The 21,129-nt window shown below is 42.0% G+C and overlaps 1 protein-coding gene across 7 annotated transcripts in view; it reads left to right on the top strand.

Annotated features, from left to right (window-relative positions):
* The window catches only part of RPRD2 (regulation of nuclear pre-mRNA domain containing 2), a 101,838-nt gene extending 85,851 nt beyond the window's left edge, over window positions 1-15,987 (top strand). For 2 of the 7 annotated variants that reach the window (XM_047847883.1, XM_047847882.1), the window contains 5 exons: window positions 1,430-1,712; window positions 4,285-4,545; window positions 6,527-6,727; window positions 9,772-10,191; window positions 11,094-11,318. In XM_047847883.1, coding sequence (XP_047703839.1) covers window positions 1,430-1,712; window positions 4,285-4,545; window positions 6,527-6,727; window positions 9,772-10,191; window positions 11,094-11,182 — 1,254 coding nt within the window. In that variant the 3' untranslated portion in view covers window positions 11,183-11,318. Of the gene's footprint in view, window positions 1-1,429; window positions 1,713-4,284; window positions 4,546-6,526; window positions 6,728-9,771 lie in introns of all 7 variants that reach the window. The other 5 variants (XM_047847881.1, XM_047847880.1, XM_047847878.1 and 2 more) reach the window with 3 other exon arrangements.
* Window positions 15,988-21,129: the final 5,142 nt, after the last annotated feature.

Below are 21,129 nucleotides of genomic sequence, written 5' to 3'. Positions count from 1 at the left end.
GTCTCTCCCCTCTCTCTGCTCTTCCCCTGTCCCCCCACTCATGCTCTGTCTCTCTCTCAAAAATAAATAAACATTAAAAAAATCATTTAAAAATTGAGGATATCTACATGAAGTATATGGACTTAAGTTAATAATAATTACCAAAATCAGTTCATTAATTGTGACAAATGTATCATACTAATATTAGAGGTTAGTAAAAGGGAAAATTGGGAACTCTCTGTATAATCTTTATAGTAATTTTTTTATACCTAAAACTTTTAAAATCAAAAGTTTAGGGGCACCTGGGTGGCTCATTTGGTTAAGTATCTGACTCTTGACTTTGTCTGAGGTCATAATCTCATGGTTCATGATTTTCGAGCCCCACATTGGGCTCTGCGCTGACAGCATGGAGCCTGCTTGGTATTCTCTCTCTTTCTCTCCCCCTTTCATGCTTACTCTCTATCTCTCTCTCAAAATAAATAAAAATAAACTTAAAAATAATAATAAAATCAAAAGTTTCCTTTTTTCTTTAATTTTTTTAATGTTTATTTATTTTTGTAAGGCAGCTATGCTCACCACTATACCACCAACGCCTTTTAATGTTTATTTTTGAAGGAGAGACAGCATGGGGCGGGGGGGGAGGGCAGAGAGAGGGGGAGACACAGAATTCGAGACAGGCTCCAGGCTCCAGGCTCCAGGCTCCAGGCTCCAGGCTCTGAGCTGTCAGCACAGAGCCTGACATGGGGCTCGAACTCACAAACTGTGAGATCATGACCTGAACCAAAGTCAGACACATTACCAAGTAAGCCACCCAGGCACCCCCCAAAAGTTTACTTCTTTAAAAAGTCCACACTGTTTGACCTCCCAGGCTGTCGTACTTTATGGATTTGATTTTTGTCTGTCTTCTTAGTCATTTCTGTGTCTCCAGTACCTAGAAGATTGGCCAGCACATTTAAACTCTCAATAAATATTGGTTTGGTAAAATGGATAGAAAAGAGCAAGGGAAGATTAAGTACAGATAGCCTCAAAGTTTCTAGCTTGGGCAACTATATGGATGATAATATTCATTTAAGGAAAAAAGCAGAGACTGGAAACTACTCCATGATTGACAGATTTGTTTTTTATTTTGTTTTTCAATGTTTGTTTATTTTTGAGAGAGTGTATTCGCATGAGTAGGGGAAAGGTAAAGAGAAGGGGGTACAGAAGATCCCAAGCAGGCTCTGTGCTGACAGCAGAGAGCCCGATGTGGGGCTCAAACTCCCGAACCGTGAGATCATGACCTGAGAAGCCAAACACTTAACTGACTGAACAACCCAGGTGCCCTGGGTTTTTTTTTTGTTTGTTTTGTACCAGTGCTATAGTTAATAATAATGAGGAAATCTGGTCAAAGTCAAAATAGTAATATCTTAGTCCTTTTCTCAGAGGAGTAACTCTTCTTTTTTTCTTTTAGGCATACAAAACCTTTGCTAATCGAGTGAATAATTTAAAGAAGAAGCTGGATCAATTGAAGTCAACCCTTCCTGATCCTGAAGAATCACCAGTCCCTTCCCCAAGCATGGATGCTCCTTCTCCAACTGGTTCCGAGTCTCCTTTTCAGGGAATGGGAGGTGAGGAATCCCAGTCACCAGCCATGGAGAGTGAGAAGTCTGCCACACCTGAGCCTGTGACAGATAATCGTGATGTGGAAGACATGGAACTCTCAGATGTGGAAGATGATGGGTCAAAAATCATTGGTATGTCCTTTATGTGATTAAAGGGCACCTTGTTCCTTACGTATTTTCTTTTCCCACCAACGAATCTATCACAAGCTGGTATTAAGAGCAACAAGATTAGGGGCGCCTGGGTGGCTCAGTCGGTTGAGCGGCCAACTTCGGCTCAGGTCATGATCTTGTGGTTCGTGAGTTCTAGCCCTGCATCAGGCTCTGTGCTGACAGCTCAGAGCCTGGAGTCTGCTTTGGATTCTGTGTCTCTCTCTCTCTGCCCCTCCCCCACTGGCTCGCACACATCTCTCTCTCTCTCTCTCTCTCTCTCTCTCTCTCTCTCTCTCTCTGTCTCAAAAATAAATAAACATTAGGGGCCTCTGGGTGGCTCAGTCGGTTAATCATCAGACTTCAGCTCAGGTCATGATCTCGAGCCCTGCTTCGGGCTCTGTGCTGACAACTCAGAACCTGGAGCCTGCTTCTGATTCTTTGTCTCCCTCTCTGTCTCTGCCCCTCCTCCTTTCATGCTCTGTCTCTCAGTAATAAACATTAAAAAAATTTTTTTAAATAAATAAACATTAAAAAAAAAAAAAGAGAGCAGCAAGATTAGATTAGAACAGCAGGGTATTATTATCCCGGTTTAGGATTTGGTATGCCACATGAGCTACGAATCATTGCTCAAGATCTGTTCTGTTCAATATGGTAGCCACTAGTTACTTACTTGTGGCTGTTGAGCATTTGAAATGTGGCTTGTCCAACTTGAGATGTACTCTAATTTAAAGGTACTTACTGGGGAAGGGGGCACCTGGGTGGCTCAGTCAGTTAAGCATCCAACTCTTGGTTTCAACTCAGGTCATGATCTCATGGTTTATGGGTTCAAGCCCTGCATCGGGCTCTCTGCTGTCAGTGTGGAGCCCACTTTGGATTCTCTTCCACCATAGCTCTCTGCCCTTCCCTGCCCACCCCACTCAAAAATAAATATTTTTTTTAAAAAAGATACACACTGGATTCTGAAAACTTAGTACCCAAAATGAAAATATCTCAATAATTTTTATATTTATGTTTTTAAATTTTTTTTTTAAGGTTTATTTATTTTTGAAACAGAGAGCATGAATGGGGGAGGGTCAGAGAGAGAGGGAGACACAGAATCCGAAGCAGGCTCCAAGCTCTGAGCTGTCAGCACAGAGCCCAACGCGGGGCTCAAACTCACGGACTGTGAGATCATGGCCTGAGCCGAAGTCAGACGCTTAACGGACTGAGCCACCCAGGCACCCCAATAATTTTTATATTTATAACAGAATGAAAATATTTGAGAGATGCTTAGGTAAAATATATAATTAAAGTTAATTTTACTTGTTTCTCCCTTTTTTTAAGTCTATTGAGAGAGAAAGAATGAATTCCAAGCAGGCTCAGAGCCTATCCCGATGGAGGGCTTGAACTCAGCTGAAAACTGTGAGAACATGACCCGAGCTGAAATCTAAGAGTTGGACGCTTAACCAACTGAGCCACCCCAATACTCCTCTACTTTTTTTTCTAATGTGGCCATTAGAAAAGCTAACTTACATGTGTGGCTTGAATTACATTTCTGTTGAACAGCACTGTTCTAGAAGGAGGGGCACTTATACTCTTGACCTTCCAAGATTCCAAAGCCATGCCCCTGGCTGGCTCAGTCAGTAGGCGTGTCTGTTGATCTTGGAGTGGTGAGTTCGAGCTCCACACCGAGTTAGGAGATTACTTTAAATTTTTTTTTTTTTAACGTTTATTTATTTTTGGGACAGAGAGAGACAGAGCATGAACGAGGGAGGGGCAGAGAGAGAGGGAGACACAGAATCGGAAACAGGCTCCAGGCTCCAAGCCATCAGCCCAGAGCCCGACGCGGGGCTCAAACTCACAGACCGCGAGATCGTGACCTGGCTGAAGTCGGACGCTTAACCGACTGCGCCACCCAGGCGCCCCAGGAGATTACTTTAAAAAAAAAAAAAAGTCTCCCAGTCTTTCCAGTACCTAGCTGGCTCAGTCAGAAGAGCATGTGACTCTTGATCTTGGGGTCTGGAGTTCCAGCCCCATGTTGGGTGTAGAGATTACATACATTCTAACTAACATATATACACATGCACACAAACAAAATTAACCTGGATTGGTGCATTGTTTCTCTGACATCCCAAGCTTTATAATCATTCTTGTTAGGCAGTTGGAGTTTTGTTGGATTTAATGCATAAGTTTCTATGTCTTAGAAAGCTCTCAGGTTAATGGAAAAGAAAAGACAGGGTAATTTATGACTATAAATATTGTAACTAAAAGAACACATGTGTGCCAAATAACATGATCCCAGAAATGTACAAATTTAATACACAAATACTAAGAAAATGCAAATAAATCTTTAAAAAGATAAAAAATGAATTTGGGAAATTTATTTTAAGCAGGTGTTGAAGGAGAGAAGCAACATAAAGAGTATGGCTTATGTAAAAATGATGAAGTGAGTGAATGATTTTTCTCTAAAGCATTGTGCTTTATACCCCCAAATCCAGATATATTAGGACACATTTCATACTGGAAGTCAAGTCTGGAAAGCAGTAATGCAGTCTCACCTCTTTTCTTTAAACAGTAGAGGACAGGAAGGAAAAACCTGCGGAGAAGTCCGCTGCTTCCACTTCTGTACCCACAAAGCCAACAGAAAGTATCTCCAAGGCCTCTTCGTGTACCCCAGTGCCTGTGACCATGACAGCAACGCCCCCTCTTCCAAAGCCTGTGAATACTTCTCTTCTGTCCCCTTCTCCAGCACTGGCTTTGCCAAACCTGGCTAATGTGGATCTGGCAAAGATCAGTTCCATCCTTAGTAGCCTGACATCAGTCATGAAAAATACTGGTAAGTAAGCCCCATAAAGAAGATAAAAGGCTTATTTTCATCTTTCTAATTGAACCATCATCAGTCTGGGTTTTTTGTTGCTTTTTTTCCTTAAATTAACAGTGATTTTTTTAAGTCGAAAAACGAATACATGGTGATTATAGAAAAATAAAATAAGGGAATAAAATAAATAACCTGCAACCCTACTACCCTAAAAGACGCTAGTTGTGTCTAACTTTACCAGTGTGTGTGTGTGTGTCTGTGAATGTTTTGGTAGATTAAATATTTGTAATAATTTTTCTTTCAATAATTGAAGCATATTGTATATGAACTTATCTAAGCCTTTATTACTAGACATCTGATATTTTTGTAATTTTTCACTGTTTTAAAGAATACTATAATGAACCACCTTGATGCTAAAATCTATGCACAACCCTTCCTAAATGGTTGATGAGTATATAGGGCTTTTTCTTTCCTTAATGGAAATGTTAATGAAAATACACACAAGTAGAGCACCTTTGTGTACACATCATTCATCTTCAACAGTAGAAACACATGGCCACTCTGGTTTCTGCTGTGCCTTACCCAATCTTGATAATTTTGAAGAAAATCCCAATTACTTAATTTCTTTATAAAAACTTAAATTTATATTTCTCATATAAAGACCAAAAAAACCCATACAGTTTGTTTTTTTTTAATATAATTTATTGTCAAGTTGGCTAACATACAGTTTGTACAGTGTGCTCTTGGTTTTGGGGGTAGATTCCCATGATTCATCGCTTACATACAACACCCAGTGCTCATCCCAACAAGTGCCCTCCTCGATGCCCATCACCCATTTTCCCCTCTCCCCCCCAGCCAACATACAGGTTTATAATCTTTTCATGTTATACTAAAATGATCACCAAAAATGTACTATTTTATGTACCAAGCACATGAAAGTTCCCTTTGTTTCTCAGCCTCTTCAGCACTATTTTGTTTTATTTTAATCTTTGTCAAATTCAGTCTTAAAAGTCATTTGTTTTGGGGTGCCTGACTGGCTCAGTCAGTAGAGCATGCAGTTCCTTTTAAATAATCTCTACATCCAATGTGGGACTCAAACCCACAACCCTGAGATCGAGTCTCACACTCCACCAACTGAATCAAGCCTGGTACCTCAAGCATGCATCTCTTGATCTCAGGGTCATGCGTTGAAGCCCTACATTGAGTATAGAGATTACTTAAAAAAAAAAAAAAAGTAACTTGTTTTAATTTACATTTTTTTGATTAACAATGTGATAAAAACTTTTTCATTTTTATTTTTCTTTGTGAAATATCTACCTATTCATATTTTTGTCATTCAAAAATTATTCTTTTTTTTATTATATACCCTTTTTTTTTTCTGAATTAAAAACTAACACAGTGTTTTAAAATATAAAGATGTAGGAGCACCTGGCTGGCTCAGTTGGTGGAGCATGGGACTCTTGATCTCAAGGTCATGTGTTCAAGCCCCATGTTGGGCATGGAACTTGCTTAAAAAAATAAATAAAATATAAAGATGTAAAGGAAGTTGCTTATATGATCTCATTTTAAAGGCCTTTTCAAAAGCAAATAATTTATTAATCACATAGAATTATGCAGTGGGTTGAGTTACACAATTGGAATGGCTCTGATCATAATGAGCCAGCAATATTTACTGAGCACCTACAAGATTCTGTGGTGTTGATGCCATTTGGTAGAAAGAAAAGAAGTAGGTTCCCTAAGTCTCTTTTGGCTCTCAAAACTAAAAAATACATCTGAAAGTACTTGTTTACTTTAGGGGTGTTCAAAGTAGACAGGAGCAGATTTTAATCTAATTTTCATATTTTTTCCTTTGTACAAGCCATGATATGCCCTATTTGTGGATCTGTCACAGAAGCATTCCTGTTAAACATACCAAACTGGTTTGAGTGAGTGGAAAGTTATTGTGAATTTAATGGTCATTTTGAACCGCATTTTCTTGAGTTAATCTTTCTGCCACCAGGGGTCAGTCCTGCATCAAGACCTTCTCCAGGAACTCCTACAAGTCCCAGTAACCTCAGCACTGGCCTGAAAACACCTGCACCTGCCCCGACAACATCTCACAATCCTCTGGCAAATATCCTCTCAAAGGTGGAGATCACCCCAGAGAGCATTCTGTCTGCTCTTTCCAAAACCCAGACACAGTCAGCCCCTGCACTGCAAGGTAAACTGACCTGTGCCACAGGGACTTGAATTGTGATTGTTTGTCTCTGGCTTAATCCTGGGTTCCAGTTCTGAAGCATCCAAAGCCATGAAATGTATAATACAGTTAGTTCATTGTCTTATTTATATTTCTTATCTACAAGCTGGCATTTATAGAATTAGAAACTGTCAAAGCTGAAAGAGACAAAATACCATCTGATCTAATCCCCTCCTTTTTAGGTGAGGAGAATAAGGCTCAGTGAGGTGATGTGACCTGCTTAAGGTTACAAATTTATCTACTCAGTGATGAGTTGAGACTAAAAGCCAGATTGCTTGACTGGATTCTAGTATTCTTTTACCTACACCATGAGCCCTCTAGGGGCTGCATTTATTCCAGCTCTGAGGACCGGTTAGTATATGTTGAGGCCTATATTTTTAATGTTAACTAAAGCTAAAGACAGTAAGAAAGGTCAATCTACCGTCAAAAATCTTACAAGAAATGATTTTCTTTTTTTATGTCCTAATTTAGAGGCCTTTATTTGTAGGTATAGCACATCTCTGTACCTGTAATCTCTACCTTATTTGAACCTAGTATACCTTGTTAATTATCTGTTTTGTGTCTAAAACTGCTTTAATATTTTTTCATAAAACATACCTGCTCTCTGTTCTCAAAACCTCCAGATACAAGCACAATCGTTATTTAGCACCTCAGTATAATTATGCAGTGAATTATAAATATCAGAGCAATATCTTCAATACAGTGATTTAACTCTGTATCAAAGTTCTCAACCAGGAGCCTCCAGGGGACATTAATAATACTTACAGCTTTTCCTTTCAGTAGATTATGACACCAGCGTCATGTGGACTTTCTCATCAGGCAAAATTTGAACAGAACTAGGTGTTCTGACAGCATGTGTTTTCGGGGACCCCAGAAGACAATCTTTGTGGAGTAACTGGGTGGTTCATCACCTTTCATTTCCTTGTGGAAAATAGAATGCTTGACTTTTAAGAAACTTTATCCAGCAACTTAAATAGATGCATTTTTAAAAGCCTATAGAGATTCTAAGGGATCTCTTAGAACTTTGCTCTGATTGTGTCACCCACAGCCATTATTGACAGATTTTTAACACAAAAAAATGACTTCAATGGGCAAAAAGTCGAATAGAGTATGGCCCGTTAAGATTGAAGAAAGGTGCTGTGCCTGGGTGGCTCAGGCAGTTAAGTGTCTGATTCTTGATTTCATCCCAGGTCATGACCTCACGAGTCTGGCTCTGCACTGACAACATGCTCTCTCTCGCTCTCCCTCTCTCACTCTCTCTTAAATAAATAAACTTTAAAAAAAAAATCAAAGAACAATATTAATATTTAGTGGTAAGGGACTATATCACCTATTATCAGAAATCTGAGTAGTGTCTATCTTAACACGATGATCTTTTGAAGAAATCCCACAGTATCTGAAAGATATGCTGAAATATCTTAAAAATCATGACGTCATATGTCATGTTCTAGTGCTTGAGGACTTCTGATTTTGGTATGAACAGTGGCTGCTAAGAATTAAATCAAACTGTTAGGAGGGGGAAGTTATATAGCCAGAGAACTTTTCGGAAATGAAACATGTTTTTTGTTTGTTTGTTTCAGCAGGATAATTGAAATAATATTTCAGTTATTCAGATATTAGTGAATATTGGATAACATGCACCATTAAATATATAACTTTATGGCAGTTAAAAATGTTCCAAGGATGGGGGCACCTGGGTAGCTCAGTCAGTTAAGGGTCCGACTTTGGTGTAGGTCATGATCTCACGGTTCATGAGTTTGAGCCCTGCATCGGGCTCTGTGCTGACAGCTCAGAGCCTGGAGTTGCTTCAGATTCTGTGTCACCCTCTCTCTGCCCCTCTCCTGCTCACACTCTGTTTCTGTCTCTCAAAAACAAATAAAACATTAAAAAAAATTTTTTTTTAATGTTCCAAGGATGGAGTAATCTCAGAATTCTTCAGAGCTTAAGTCTGTTGGTAAATATGGATTAAAATTGAAATCTTGAAGAATCATTAAGTAAAGTACCATATAAAGTACTGGTGTCTTTCATCACACCATTATGAAGGAACAGTTTTAGTGTATGACAAAAAGCTACAAATCCGGGTGAAGTATGCCCAAAAGGTTTTCATTTATGACCAGAAATTGGGTAAATTTGCCAACACATGATTGAATTTATAGGACCTCCTTTTATCTCTTTGTCAAGTATTTTTCTAAAAAATTTTCTACAGGAGGAGCAGTTTGCTTTGGTGGACTTCAGCCTTTACCCCAAAGAATTCTTTCTCAGAGCTTCTGAGGTTTTGTCTATCAGTGAGTAGGGTTGAATCTCATCAGTGTCAACTTGGGTAGATGAATAATTCTTAAATTTTCCAAGCTATAAGATGATCTAGCTTTGTAAGTCTTTGGGGTGTGTGTTTGCATGTTTACTATTGCTACATTTTACAACCAAAAATGATAGCTAAACCATTGTTTCCCCAAAGTCTAGCAAGAGATGCTTGAAAAAAGTGTCCTGTTCAAACAAATTTCAGCAATGTGCATACGTGATCTCTCTCTTGAGAATAAATAACAGTGTTCGTTAACTTACTAGAAACAATTGCAGAGGCTAGAAAGGAATATCTATTTGCATTTACAGAAACAGTTCCACAGATCAAATGTTAAGAAATACTGGCTTAAAGTGTTATTTTAAGGATAATTTGCCTCCTTTCTCTTCCTGCTTTGTCTTGTTTAAACTATGAATGATTCTGACACTAAAATCTTCCCTTTCCTGTTGCCTTTTATTGTGCTGTGTTAGACTTGTTTGATGACTGTACTAGAAACATTTCAGTAATTTGCTCTCTTTATATTGAGAAATAGGTCCAGTATTTTCTATGACATTTAGCCATTGCTTGTTTGGTCTGGATTCTCTTTGGCCTCATATTTTAATGTCTATCTGGTTCCCGCTGGAATGAATGAGAATATCCGATTAGCCTACATTGTTTTAATTGTAGGGCAGGCAGTTGTTCTTTTTAACTCCTTTAATCTCTGTTTCTACAGGCCTGTCATCTTTACTTCAGAGTGTTACTGGGAACCCAGTCCCAGCCAGCGAAGCTGCATCCCAGAGCACTTCAGCTTCCCCTGCAAACACCACAGTCTCTAGCATCAAAGGAAGAAATCTGTCCTCCAGTACCCAATCCTTTATTCCTAAAAGCTTCAACTATTCTCCTAATTCATCAACTTCTGAAGTCTCTTCGACATCAGCTAGCAAGGCTTCAATTGGGCAAAGCCCAGGGCTCCCAAGCACTACTTTTAAGCTACCATCCAACTCTATGGGGTTTACAGGAACCCACAGTACTAGCCCTGCTGCCCCACCTACTGAAGTTGCCATGTGCCAATCTTCAGAGATCTCCAAGCCAAAGCTGGAGTCTGAGTCCACCTCTCCAAGCCTGGAAATGAAGATCCACAACTTCTTAAAAGGTAATCCTGGTTTCAGTGGCTTAAACTTAAACATCCCAATCCTGAGCAGCTTGGGGTCCAGTGCCCCAGCAGAAAGCCACCCCTCAGACTTCCAGCGTGGCCCTACTAGCACGTCAATTGACAACATTGACGGAACCCCTGTGCGGGACGAACGGAGTGGGACACCCACCCAGGATGAGATGATGGACAAGCCCACATCCAGCAGTGTAGACACCATGTCCCTGCTTTCTAAGATCATTAGCCCTGGTTCCTCAACACCCAGCAGTACAAGATCACCACCCCCTGGGAGAGAGGAAAGCTACCCCCGGGAACTCTCCAATTCTGTATCTACATATCGACCTTTTGGCCTGGGCAGTGAATCACCCTATAAACAGCCTTCGGATGGAATGGAGAGGCCATCTTCCCTGATGGACTCTTCACAGGAGAAGTTCTATCCAGATACTTCTTTCCAGGAAGATGAGGATTACCGAGATTTTGAATACTCAGGGCCTCCACCCTCTGCCATGATGAACCTAGAGAAGAAGCCGGCCAAGTCTATCCTGAAGTCAAGCAAGCTCTCTGATACCACCGAATACCAGCCAATCCTCTCCAGTTATAGCCACAGGGCCCAAGAATTCGGGGTAAAGTCTGCCTTCCCTCCATCTGTAAGGGCTCTCCTGGACTCTAGTGAGAATTGTGACCATCTGTCCTCTTCCCCCGGGCTATTTGGTGCCTTCAGCATAAGAGGGAGTGAACCGGGGTCTGACCGGTCACCGTCACCGAGTAAGAATGATTCATTTTTCACCCCTGACTCCAACCACAATAGCTTGTCTCAGTCTACCACTGGGCATCTCGGTTTGCCGCAGAAGCAGTACCCAGAGCCTCCTCACCCAGTCCCACATCGTTCCCTTTTCTCTCCGCAGAATACCCTTGCCGCTCCCACGGGCCACCCACCCACACCAGGCGTGGAGAAAGTCCTGGCCCCCACCATTTCCACCACGTCGACGATTGAGTTTAAGAATATGCTTAAAAATGCCTCGCGAAAGCCCTCGGATGATAAGCATTTTGGCCAGGCCCCCAGCAAGGGCACTTCAAGTGATGGTGTCGGCCTGTCAAACCTCGCCCAGCCCAGCTTGACAGCCACCGATCAGCAGCAGCAAGAAGAGCACTACCGCATAGAAACCCGAGTCTCCTCCTCCTGCTTAGACTTGCCTGACAGCACCGAAGAGAAGGGGGCCCCTATAGAAACCTTGGGTTATCATAACGCATCCAATAGGAGGATGTCAGGGGAGCCGATACAGACCGTAGAGTCCGTCCGAGTTCCTGGGAAGGGAAATAGAGGACACGGGCGCGAGGCTTCAAGGGTGGGTTGGTTTGATCTGAGCACCTCAGGCAGCTCCTTTGACAATGGCCCCACAAGTGCCTCTGAGTTGGCATCCCTTGGGGGTGGGGGCAGCGGAGGCCTCACTGGCTTTAAAGCAGCACCATACAAGGAACGGGCATCCCAATTTCAGGAAAGTGTCGGCAGCTTCCGTTCCAACAGTTTCAACTCAACATTTGAGCATCATCTCCCCCCATCCCCCTTGGAACATGGGACACCCTTCCAGAGAGAGCCAGTGGGGCCGTCATCTGCCCCACCTGCCCCTCCTAAGGATCATGGGGGTATCTTCTCTCGAGATGCACCCACTCATCTACCCACAGTGGATCTTTCGAACCCCTTCACAAAGGAGGCGGCCCTGGCCCATGCTGCCCCACCCCCTCCTCCTGGAGAGCACAGCGGAGTTCCTTTCCCCACCCCACCCCCTCCTCCACCCCCTGGGGAACATAGCAGCAGTGGTGGGAGTGGTGTTCCCTTTTCTACTCCACCTCCTCCTCCACCCCCTGTTGACCACTCTGGGGTTGTACCCTTCCCAGCTCCACCACTGGCAGAGCACGGAGTGGCGGGAGCTGTGGCAGTATTTCCCAAGGACCATAGTTCCCTTCTTCAAGGGACCCTGGCTGAGCATTTTGGGGTGCTCCCAGGACCCAGGGACCATGGGGGCCCCACCCAACGGGACCTCAACGGCCCTGGCCTTAGCCGTGTACGAGAGAGCCTCAGCCTACCCTCCCATTCTCTGGAGCACCTGGGCCCAGCCCATGGAGGAGGAGGTGGGGGAGGCAGCAACAACAGCAGTGGCCCCCACTTGGGTCCCTCACACAGAGACGCCATCAACCGGAGTGGTATGATTTTGCGGAATCCCCGGCCAGACTTTCGGCCTAGGGAACCTTTTCTCAGCAGAGACCCATTCCACAGTCTAAAGAGACCCAGGCCACCTTTTGCTAGGGGCCCTCCGTTCTTTGCACCAAAACGCCCATTCTTCCCTCCCAGGTACTGATGGAAACCAAGGGAAAAGCATTTTGAACAGTCTAGAGAGCATTGGAAGTAGGAGTTTGATTTATTATTGTTTTTATTTGATTTCCTTCCTTTGATCTTTTTTTTTTTTTTTTAATGACAAAGGGCCTCCCTTCGAGATTAAAAAGTCAAACATGCTTGCATTTCACTATTCCATCCAGTCTGCTCTCCCACTGCACTTAACCCAAGCTACTTGTATTTTACAGAGGCTGGGGGGCAAAGAAACACAACCAGAGCCACTTCATTTGGCTGGGGGTTTGAGGGGGTGGGGAGGAAAACAACTCTTACCCATTTACTGAAGAGTATTACATTTGAAATAAAACTTCCATCAGTACAGAGAATAATGTGCAATGTTGGGATGTTCTTTGGGCTTGGCTTATCAAGTAGTCAATGGAAGGATCCCTTTCCCCTTCTCTCTCCCATTGAGTAACTACTGTGACCAGCTTGGCTCCCTTTCCTGTATGCTCTGTGCCCTGCTGACGAGCCGAGAGATGTTGCAAGGGGAAATAGGTGGGAGACGGTGGACCTTTGAAGTTTTGTTTTGTTTTGTTTTGTTTTTTAAAGACCTATTGAAGTTGGGTTCTTTACCTTTCTCCTAAAATCTTACCAAAAAAAAAAAAAAAAGAAATGAACCTCTTCTTCTAAAGGACTATTTGGAACTTTGAGGAGATACAGGTGTCATTCTATCCTAGTAAAAATTATTACTCTTCATCCTTGGAATGAAAGAGAGGGGGCTAAATATAATCTCCAGGTTAAAATAAGGTGTGCCTCCAATGTTAGAGTTAGAGACAGGAACCAGTAACGGTGCCGTGTGACCTGCCCATCGCTCATAAATGAGAACGGGAGACTTCTATAGCTTGGCACGTCCTGCAACCAAGCTCATGCTTCCTGCTTTTCTTTCTTGATTGACTTTTTCTCTCTCAGTTTGCACGTCTGCTTTGGCCAGAAAGAAAAGTCACTACAGTTGACAATTGCTAATAAAGGCGCAACTGAAATATTATCTTTGAATTTTTTAATGTAAGAGATTTTTTACCATGATGCCTCCCAAATGTTAAGTGATGCTTGATGGTTTTCAGCAAAGGTGGAGTAGTAGGGAAAGGGAACTATTGACCTGCATCTTTCTTTCCTCTTCGCCCTAGTCCTGCATTTACCCCTGTTCTTGGTATTTCAAAGGAGGAGGTTGGATAGCATCTTTCTATACGTTCTACCTCTTCAGAAGTGTTTTAGTGACAAGTGGGTATACATATCTTTACAGAGGAGGACCTGAGAAATCCAAATTTCCCCCATTCTACAGCTAGCAGCCTGTCACATTTCAAGGCTCAAGCCTTATCCCCACCTTCCGCTTCCCCTAGGAAATAAAGAATGTTTCTGCCCTTAGTCATTTTACACAAGAATGGTTTGCTTTCCTTCTCCCCAAACTGAAAGGCTTCTTTATATTTCCACAACTAGTACTGGGAAAAAAGACAATCAGTACGCTTTGAGTGTTTATAACTTTATATCAAGGAACACTGAAAAGCAAATACTGCTTTACTATTATTTTATATTATTTAGTGTCTTACCCCAAGGTATACACACTGGTAATATCCAGCTAGATGAGTAAAACAATATGTGTTCTTTTTTTAGGGAATCCTAGCAAGTTTCATATTTTCTTCTATGTGAGTATAGAACTGTAGGAAGTATAGGGATTGCTTTGGATTCCTCTAGTAAAATATTAAAGATGGGGGAGAGTGGACAACATAGTGACAGAAGATGACTCTTTGTGTCAGCATAAACTTGCTTTTCAGATCAAGAGCAGCTTAAACCAGGTGTGCGTCATAGTTTGGGAGTTTTTGTGTAATTTATTCCATGTTATTTATTTGGGCTCGCCATGTGCTCTGTGGCTAGGAGGCCACGAGTCCTTCATCTTCGTGATGCATTTCTGGTCTTAAGCCAACTGTTGTGTCTTTGACCCTCTCGAGACTCTCCGCCCTATAGCTCTCCCCCACAAAAATGCATGATGCCATGACCTTGTGTGTGGGGTGGGGTGTATAGTGTAGCAAAGCAAAGAAATGATATAGTTACGTTGAGTCCTGAGACATTTGTTTAGGGAAAAGTGTAAGCAAGAGTAAGGGGAGGGGTGGGGGGAGGGGGGGAGAGAGTTCTAATTGACTCAAAACTGAAATGGATTTTTTTTTTTTTTGCAGAAATTAAGTGGGATGTTTTTCATTCTAGAATAAAAGAATGTGAATTCTTTCTGCTGCTCTTGTTTAAGCTAAAAGTAACGTTTACTTGAAAAGGCTCTCTGACCATTTGATTTTATCAGAAAATGTGGAGATGTCAGGAAAGTGGCTTCCTAAATGTTGGGGTAGGGTGATTGTCCTCAAAAGCATGATGACTAATACATGAAAGGAAGACCTTGTACAGTTTAAAAGATGGACTTTTAAGGGTTGGGCTCTTTTGTGGGGTGTTTTGTTTTTTAAGCTACAAAATCCTCATTGAGTTTGTTTCAGGATGGACGGGAGGATTTGTATGTGACTGTCGGGTGTTAACTTTAAGGAAGTCTGTCTACAGCAGTAAATGAAGACGACAGTGTATATATGTGATATAGTGAAAAAAGACAATTCTGGTATTCATAACATGAAACAAAGGGGTTTTATTCTTTCTGTGTCTGTGATTTAAAACTCCACGCCCATGCTCTGACTTTTGTATTTCAACCTGAGTTTAAAAATATAATAAACAAGATTTTTTTAAAGAAAGCATAACATAGTGTGTCTTGGCAAGGACATGATTTATATGAAATCAGAATATGCGAAGTTGTTACTAAGGTCCTTGGTGCTCACTGTAAAATCACAGACAGAGAATTGGTGGGGGGGGGTCGTGAATATGCTGGTACTGCTTAAAACGCAGTGATAGTATCAGAAATCAAGTCCTTAAGTATTGAGAGTTTACTCTCCAGTCAGCTTAGATGACAGCCCCCTCCCTATTTCTCTCTGCCCTCCCAAAAGGTGAGCATAAATGGATTTTGGTTTGATGCCAGGGAGGGTAAAATGATAAGAGAGTAGGACTTTTATCCTTTTTGATCCCAGGAATACAACGTTTGTGATATATATGGTACAGCTAACCTATCTGGATAATGTGAATATGCTAAACTTCCTAATTGCAGAATATTCACTATCAGTCCTGAAGTTATCGGGTCATGCAGAATTAAGCTTCAGCTGTTAATTGTTTTGAAGCCGCTGTAAAATAACTGCTTTCTCCCCCTTTTTTTCCTCCCCCCCCTTTTTGAATGGGTGGGGGTGCCTGTTAAGATTAAAATTAGATATGTTGAATGATATTCTCACGTGTTCAGTGTGGAAAACAAAACAAGTACATGCTTTAGAGGCAACAACAATGAAATCCTTTTGAAATGTGTATTAATATCATTTAATAAAACAACTAGTTCTGAAGGTTTGACATTTTTCTTTGAGATTTCGGGCTTTGACCAAGGTCTCCTGGCTTCCGTGGTGAGCACAACTAGGAGAGAAAACTTCTTCAGGAGCTGAAACTGCTGCTTTGTGGAGCAGACCTATGGTTGGAAAATCTAAATTTTCTCCAGCAAAGACCCTACATGACTGTCCAGGGCTGAAGGTGAAAACCAGCTACAGGATGCAGAAAGAAGGCCTGGATGTATCTCTGAAGATCTGATTGTATTGGCTTTTGGTATAAGTGCGATGGGGGTCAAGGGGACGGGGTGTGTGCCTGCACATTTGAGGTGCACAGATACCACAGACCACCCGTCTTGTCCCTTCCTTGTGACCACTTGCACTTGCCTGTCTTCCAGCCATTCTTTTTTTTTTAATCTCTTTGTCCCCAATATTATGTTTTTGTTTTCCAGTTTAATAAAGTATGGTTTCCTTTGTTGTGTGGTTGACTTTCCCCCTCTCACACTGATCTTAATCCAAGTGTTCCCTTTGACTTCCAGTGCTCGGTGTCACTGAAGGCAATCTGAGCCTCTGTGATCTTCATGGCCGTGTGGGTTTTCTGTTTGATCCTCTGTGTAATTCAGTTTTGGAAAGGGGATGATGGGTGGGGTAAAATCAAGATGTTAAGGGAGTGGTTGGTAATGAAGTGGGATATACTGTATGGATAACTATTTGTGTATGTCTTCAAAAAGTTGTACAGTTGTGAGTGAAGAAGCATTTTTGAAGCAAGCCTAGAGTTGGGGTGGTGGTGGTAGGGATCCTTCTGGTTCATTCTTTTCCCACATCTACCCTTCTTGCTGTGAATGGCAGTCTGTCATACATAAGCCACACTTAACCCTCTCTTGTCCTATCCCTTTTTCATACCCCAGTGAAGCTTAATAAAAGGAATGTTGGCTTTAAGGGGTGAAGAGAGAGTCACCACATCTGGACCCCACCTAGGTCACTGGCGGGGTAAAAGGTTCTAAATAGCAACCTTCATTACGTGAAGTTCCACACGTCACTGGACACTTCAGAAATAGCAGCCTAAGAATACACCCAGTAGGTAGGGCATACAGTTGTATTGGCTGCTTCTGGAATCTGGCTCACCCTTTTCCTTATCCCCTCTTGGCACTTTGACTTGCCCAATTGGTTTCTTTCTCCACCCCCAAGGAATCAACAGCTTTTAGACTTCCACATTTGCCTTTCTGGGCATGTTGAAAATGCACAACTTCAAACCCCTGAATTGTTTTATTTAAGGCACTCTGTAGAAGAGGGATGCGTTACCCACTCATGTATGTAGGCAGTAACACAAACATCATCCAAATGGGTTTTGGGGTATTGGGGCGTTTCTCATACTTGTTTATGAGTAACTATGGACATGTCCAGTCAGCTGCTGTTCACAATTGCTGAGTAATAACTCACTGAGACTGCATAGACAAAGCTACAAGAGGTTCACGCAAGTGAGATAGCTCTTAAGTAAACATCCTCTTCTCCCTTCTTCCCCCCACCCTCATAGAAGTAAGGAGAAGCGCGTGCTTTGAAGGAAAGGAGCAAGTGCAGTGTAAAACTGCCAAATTGCTTGTAACTGCTGGGGAAGAGCGCATTTGATGCTTAGTTAAGTCTGAGGAAAAGGGCATAACGCTGAGGTCTACTTAGGAATTGCTACTGTAGTTACCTAATGGCACCATCATTTTTTTTTCTTCTGCCCTTACCCTTTGTTCTCACTGTAGCAAGAGTCAAAAGTTGAAAATACAGACATGGGTGGAGGGGCTAGTGAGCAGTGCCAAAAGAAAAAAAAAAACAAAAAAAAAACAAATACAGGCTGCAGGGTTTTGTTTGACTCAAAAGTGTGCTGGCTAAACCCATCTGCCCTGGATCTGTTGGATTCATAGCAACTTTACTTCCTCATCCCCATTATGTCTCCTTTATTCTTGCCACATAATTTGTGGGAAAGAGAAGATAAGAGAACTTGAAACTTTGTACATTTTCCTTGTGGTATTTCAGTTGGAATGGATAGAGAGGAGATGGCCCCATCCAGTTCCCTGTTTCTTCCTCCCCATGGCTAGAAATCCTTTCCACTTGTATGAAACAACACATAAGATCCCGTGTCTGCTAAACAGCCAACCATCGCCGAGGGCAGTAGAGATCAGTAAAGGATTAATTTGAGATCTTGATTATTGGGCAGTGGGCTTGGTTGTACATTGCCTTCTAGAGCTGTACCTAGGACCTTCTTTGAGAGTACTTTGCTCTTGACCTTTGTTTTTTACTTCCAACATCAACCTAAGCTGACACATCCCTGTGCCGGCTCCTGTGTTTGGGAGACTGCTACGTTTTTTCCCTTGGCCTTACCTCACATCTCAGGGTCACTTAAAGGGGAAGGGGGCTTGGAGATGGCTCTGTCTTTGTTTCTCTTTTACAGACTCAAGAGTTGTCTTGGGGAAGGGAAATCAGAGATTCTAGGTGAGCTGAAGGCCTTTTTTTCCCGAAAACAACTCATCCCCAGGCCCTGGTAGGAAGTTTCCCTCTTTTTATTTATCAGCAAATGTGGCAGGACTTTATCTCCTTTTTTCTGGCATCTTAAAGTAAAACCTTGGCCCCACCCTGCATCTTCATCACTAAGGATTTGGGGTGTTTTTTATGTGTTTGTTTTAAGTAAATATAATCTCCCCACACCACCTACTTTTAGCCACTTGGCTGGTTCTCTGGGCCTCAAAAACATTTGGTGACAATGACAAACCTTTATATATTTTACCCTCGTAAATTTTGCTTTTTTACCTCCGGTATCTTTTCTACTTCTTGGGTACAGAGAAATTTTGTGAAGAGCTGGGATAAATTTGGAGGTATGTGTTGATCCTGGTGACAAGTGGAAATGTACTTTACCTTCAATGGAGAGCATTCTTACATATATGTAGTTTAGGAATATAAATACAACACCTCTTCAACAAAAGCTTTAGCTAACTGGTGATGTTCTAAAAGTGGAATAAAGCTGAGAATTTCCCAAAATGTGATTAATGGTCTAGGATACCCATTACTGAGGATTGCCTTTTCCCTGGACTTCTGTGAAATCTAAACATTTATTTCTTCTTTGGTCAGAGAAAATCTGGTAAGACGGGTCTTTTCTTCGCTTTTTATTAGACCCTTTTCTCCACTCTATATTAAAGGCCTCTTTGGCTCTCCAAGTGATGTACCCTGGAGAGAAAACGGGAACTCTGCTATCAAACATAATGCATTAGGACTGTTCTGGTCACTGAAAGGAAGCACGGCATGGCATAACACAGGCTTTGGATTCGGATTGACTGAGGCTTGACTTCTCTGAGGGTTTTCTGTGTTTTAAAGAGAGCATGAAAAGAGCTATTACTTGTCAGGGTTCTTGGAATTAAATGATAGTGAAGGCATTACACTTGGCACATAGTGGGTGTTTGGTGATATTCTGGGTGGAAGTTAAGAGAAGTTTTAGAGATAGATGTTTCCCAGGCAGACTAGTGGGTTAAAATTCCCCGAGGCTGAGACATGGTGGTCACAGACCAGAAATTGTAAAAGAACAGATGATTAATGCATTGGTCTTAACTAGCTTGCTATTCCTTGCTAGCTGGCTGGCTTGTTTGCTACAAGGAGAAAAATGTAATAACTCCTGACATTCCTTCCTTCCTCCACTGCAACACAAGTTACACAGGTGATGATGTAGTCGTTGATTGATGGGTATCCCATGAGCCCTCAGTTCACCGCATTGCATACAGTAAGTCAGTGCATGTTTGAGGGATGAGTGCTGGAAGCTGCAGTAACAGTGTAGCCTACTTATTCTACCATCCCTCTAGTATCTGACAAAAGAGGACAAGGTACAATGATCAAAGAATGTATGTGTCAGTAAATTTATCCTTTGGAGTTTTAAGTCAATACAGTGATTGATACATTCTTAATTCAATACTGAGCACCTACCATTTTGTTACCTGCAATGTAACATTCCCATCCCTTTTGGTGCAAAGCCATGGGGAAAGTTCTGCTTGTCACACTTTTTGAACGCCATTTTAAAATCCTCTCTGCCTTTTCCCAGCCCTCCACACCACCCCTCCCACACACAAGTAATTTTCCTGTTCCACAGTCTTGTCTGTTTCTTTTTTTATTTCAGGGTGTCTTAACATACCAGGAGAGGGAGCCAAGATCCAGAGTGATGCCTGTGACTCAAATCAACTGCTGCCTTCCCCAGAAAGAACCTCTGGCCTCTGGAAACCTAGATTTAACAGCTTTCTCTGACAGCTCTTCCTCCACAACTCTTGATTCCATCACCATTGGAAAATTGAGAACCATCTAATCATCCCCACCCCCAGGTGAGGGGACGAAGGGGAGTTACTGAGAACCTTACAGCTGCTCCTAAGTCCATTTCCCCTCATACTTTACCACAAATGTGACCGTGTTTCAATTTTTACTGTATAAAATAAACCAAATATACCCAGTCCTCTGTCCTAGATATCACAGGGAGTAAGAAGAGATTAAAGGAAGTGGAGAGCTAGGATGGGAGTGAGAGGCAAGGTCTTGCGTAGGAAACAGAAAGCTAAGATTCTAGGGTCAGGTGCCTCTTTCTGAAGTGATGGAGTATACTGGAAGTAAATTCTATTGTCAGAGATAGCATGGTGTGGTAGAAGAGTGTAAAACTTGGATTCAAGGGGCACCTGGGTGGCTCAGTCGGTTAAGTGGCCGACTTTGGCTCAGGTCATGATCTCACGGTCTGTGAGTTTGAGCCCCGCGTCGGGCTCTGTGATGACAGCTCAGAGCCTGGAGCCTGTTTCGGATTCTGTGTTTCCCTTTCTCTGACCCTCCCCCATTCATGCTCTGTCTCTCTCTGTCTCAAAAATAAATAAACGTTAAAAAAAAAAAAAAACTTGGATTCAAAATCTAGTATCAGCACTTACTGTTTGACCTTAAGTCATTTATTTTCTCTGACCTTAAATTCTTTCATCTGTAAAATTAAGAGGTCGCTAAGGTCCCTCTTAAGCAATATGACTATTTAGAAATTGCAAGAAGTGCCCTCTGTAGATTCTTTGGTCCAGCCCCAAAGCTATTAAATTTATTTATTCTAACGGCTTGTCGCTATTATAGCCCATTACTGAGTACCACTCATGATTTACATGAAACTAACCTCGACAATTGGGA

The sequence above is a fragment of the Prionailurus viverrinus genome, unplaced genomic scaffold (assembly GCF_022837055.1).
Source record: "Prionailurus viverrinus isolate Anna unplaced genomic scaffold, UM_Priviv_1.0 scaffold_50, whole genome shotgun sequence".
Classification (NCBI taxonomy): Eukaryota; Metazoa; Chordata; class Mammalia; order Carnivora; family Felidae; genus Prionailurus; species Prionailurus viverrinus.
Note: the sequence above shows the minus strand (reverse complement) of the source record. Positions and strands in the feature narration are given on the sequence as shown.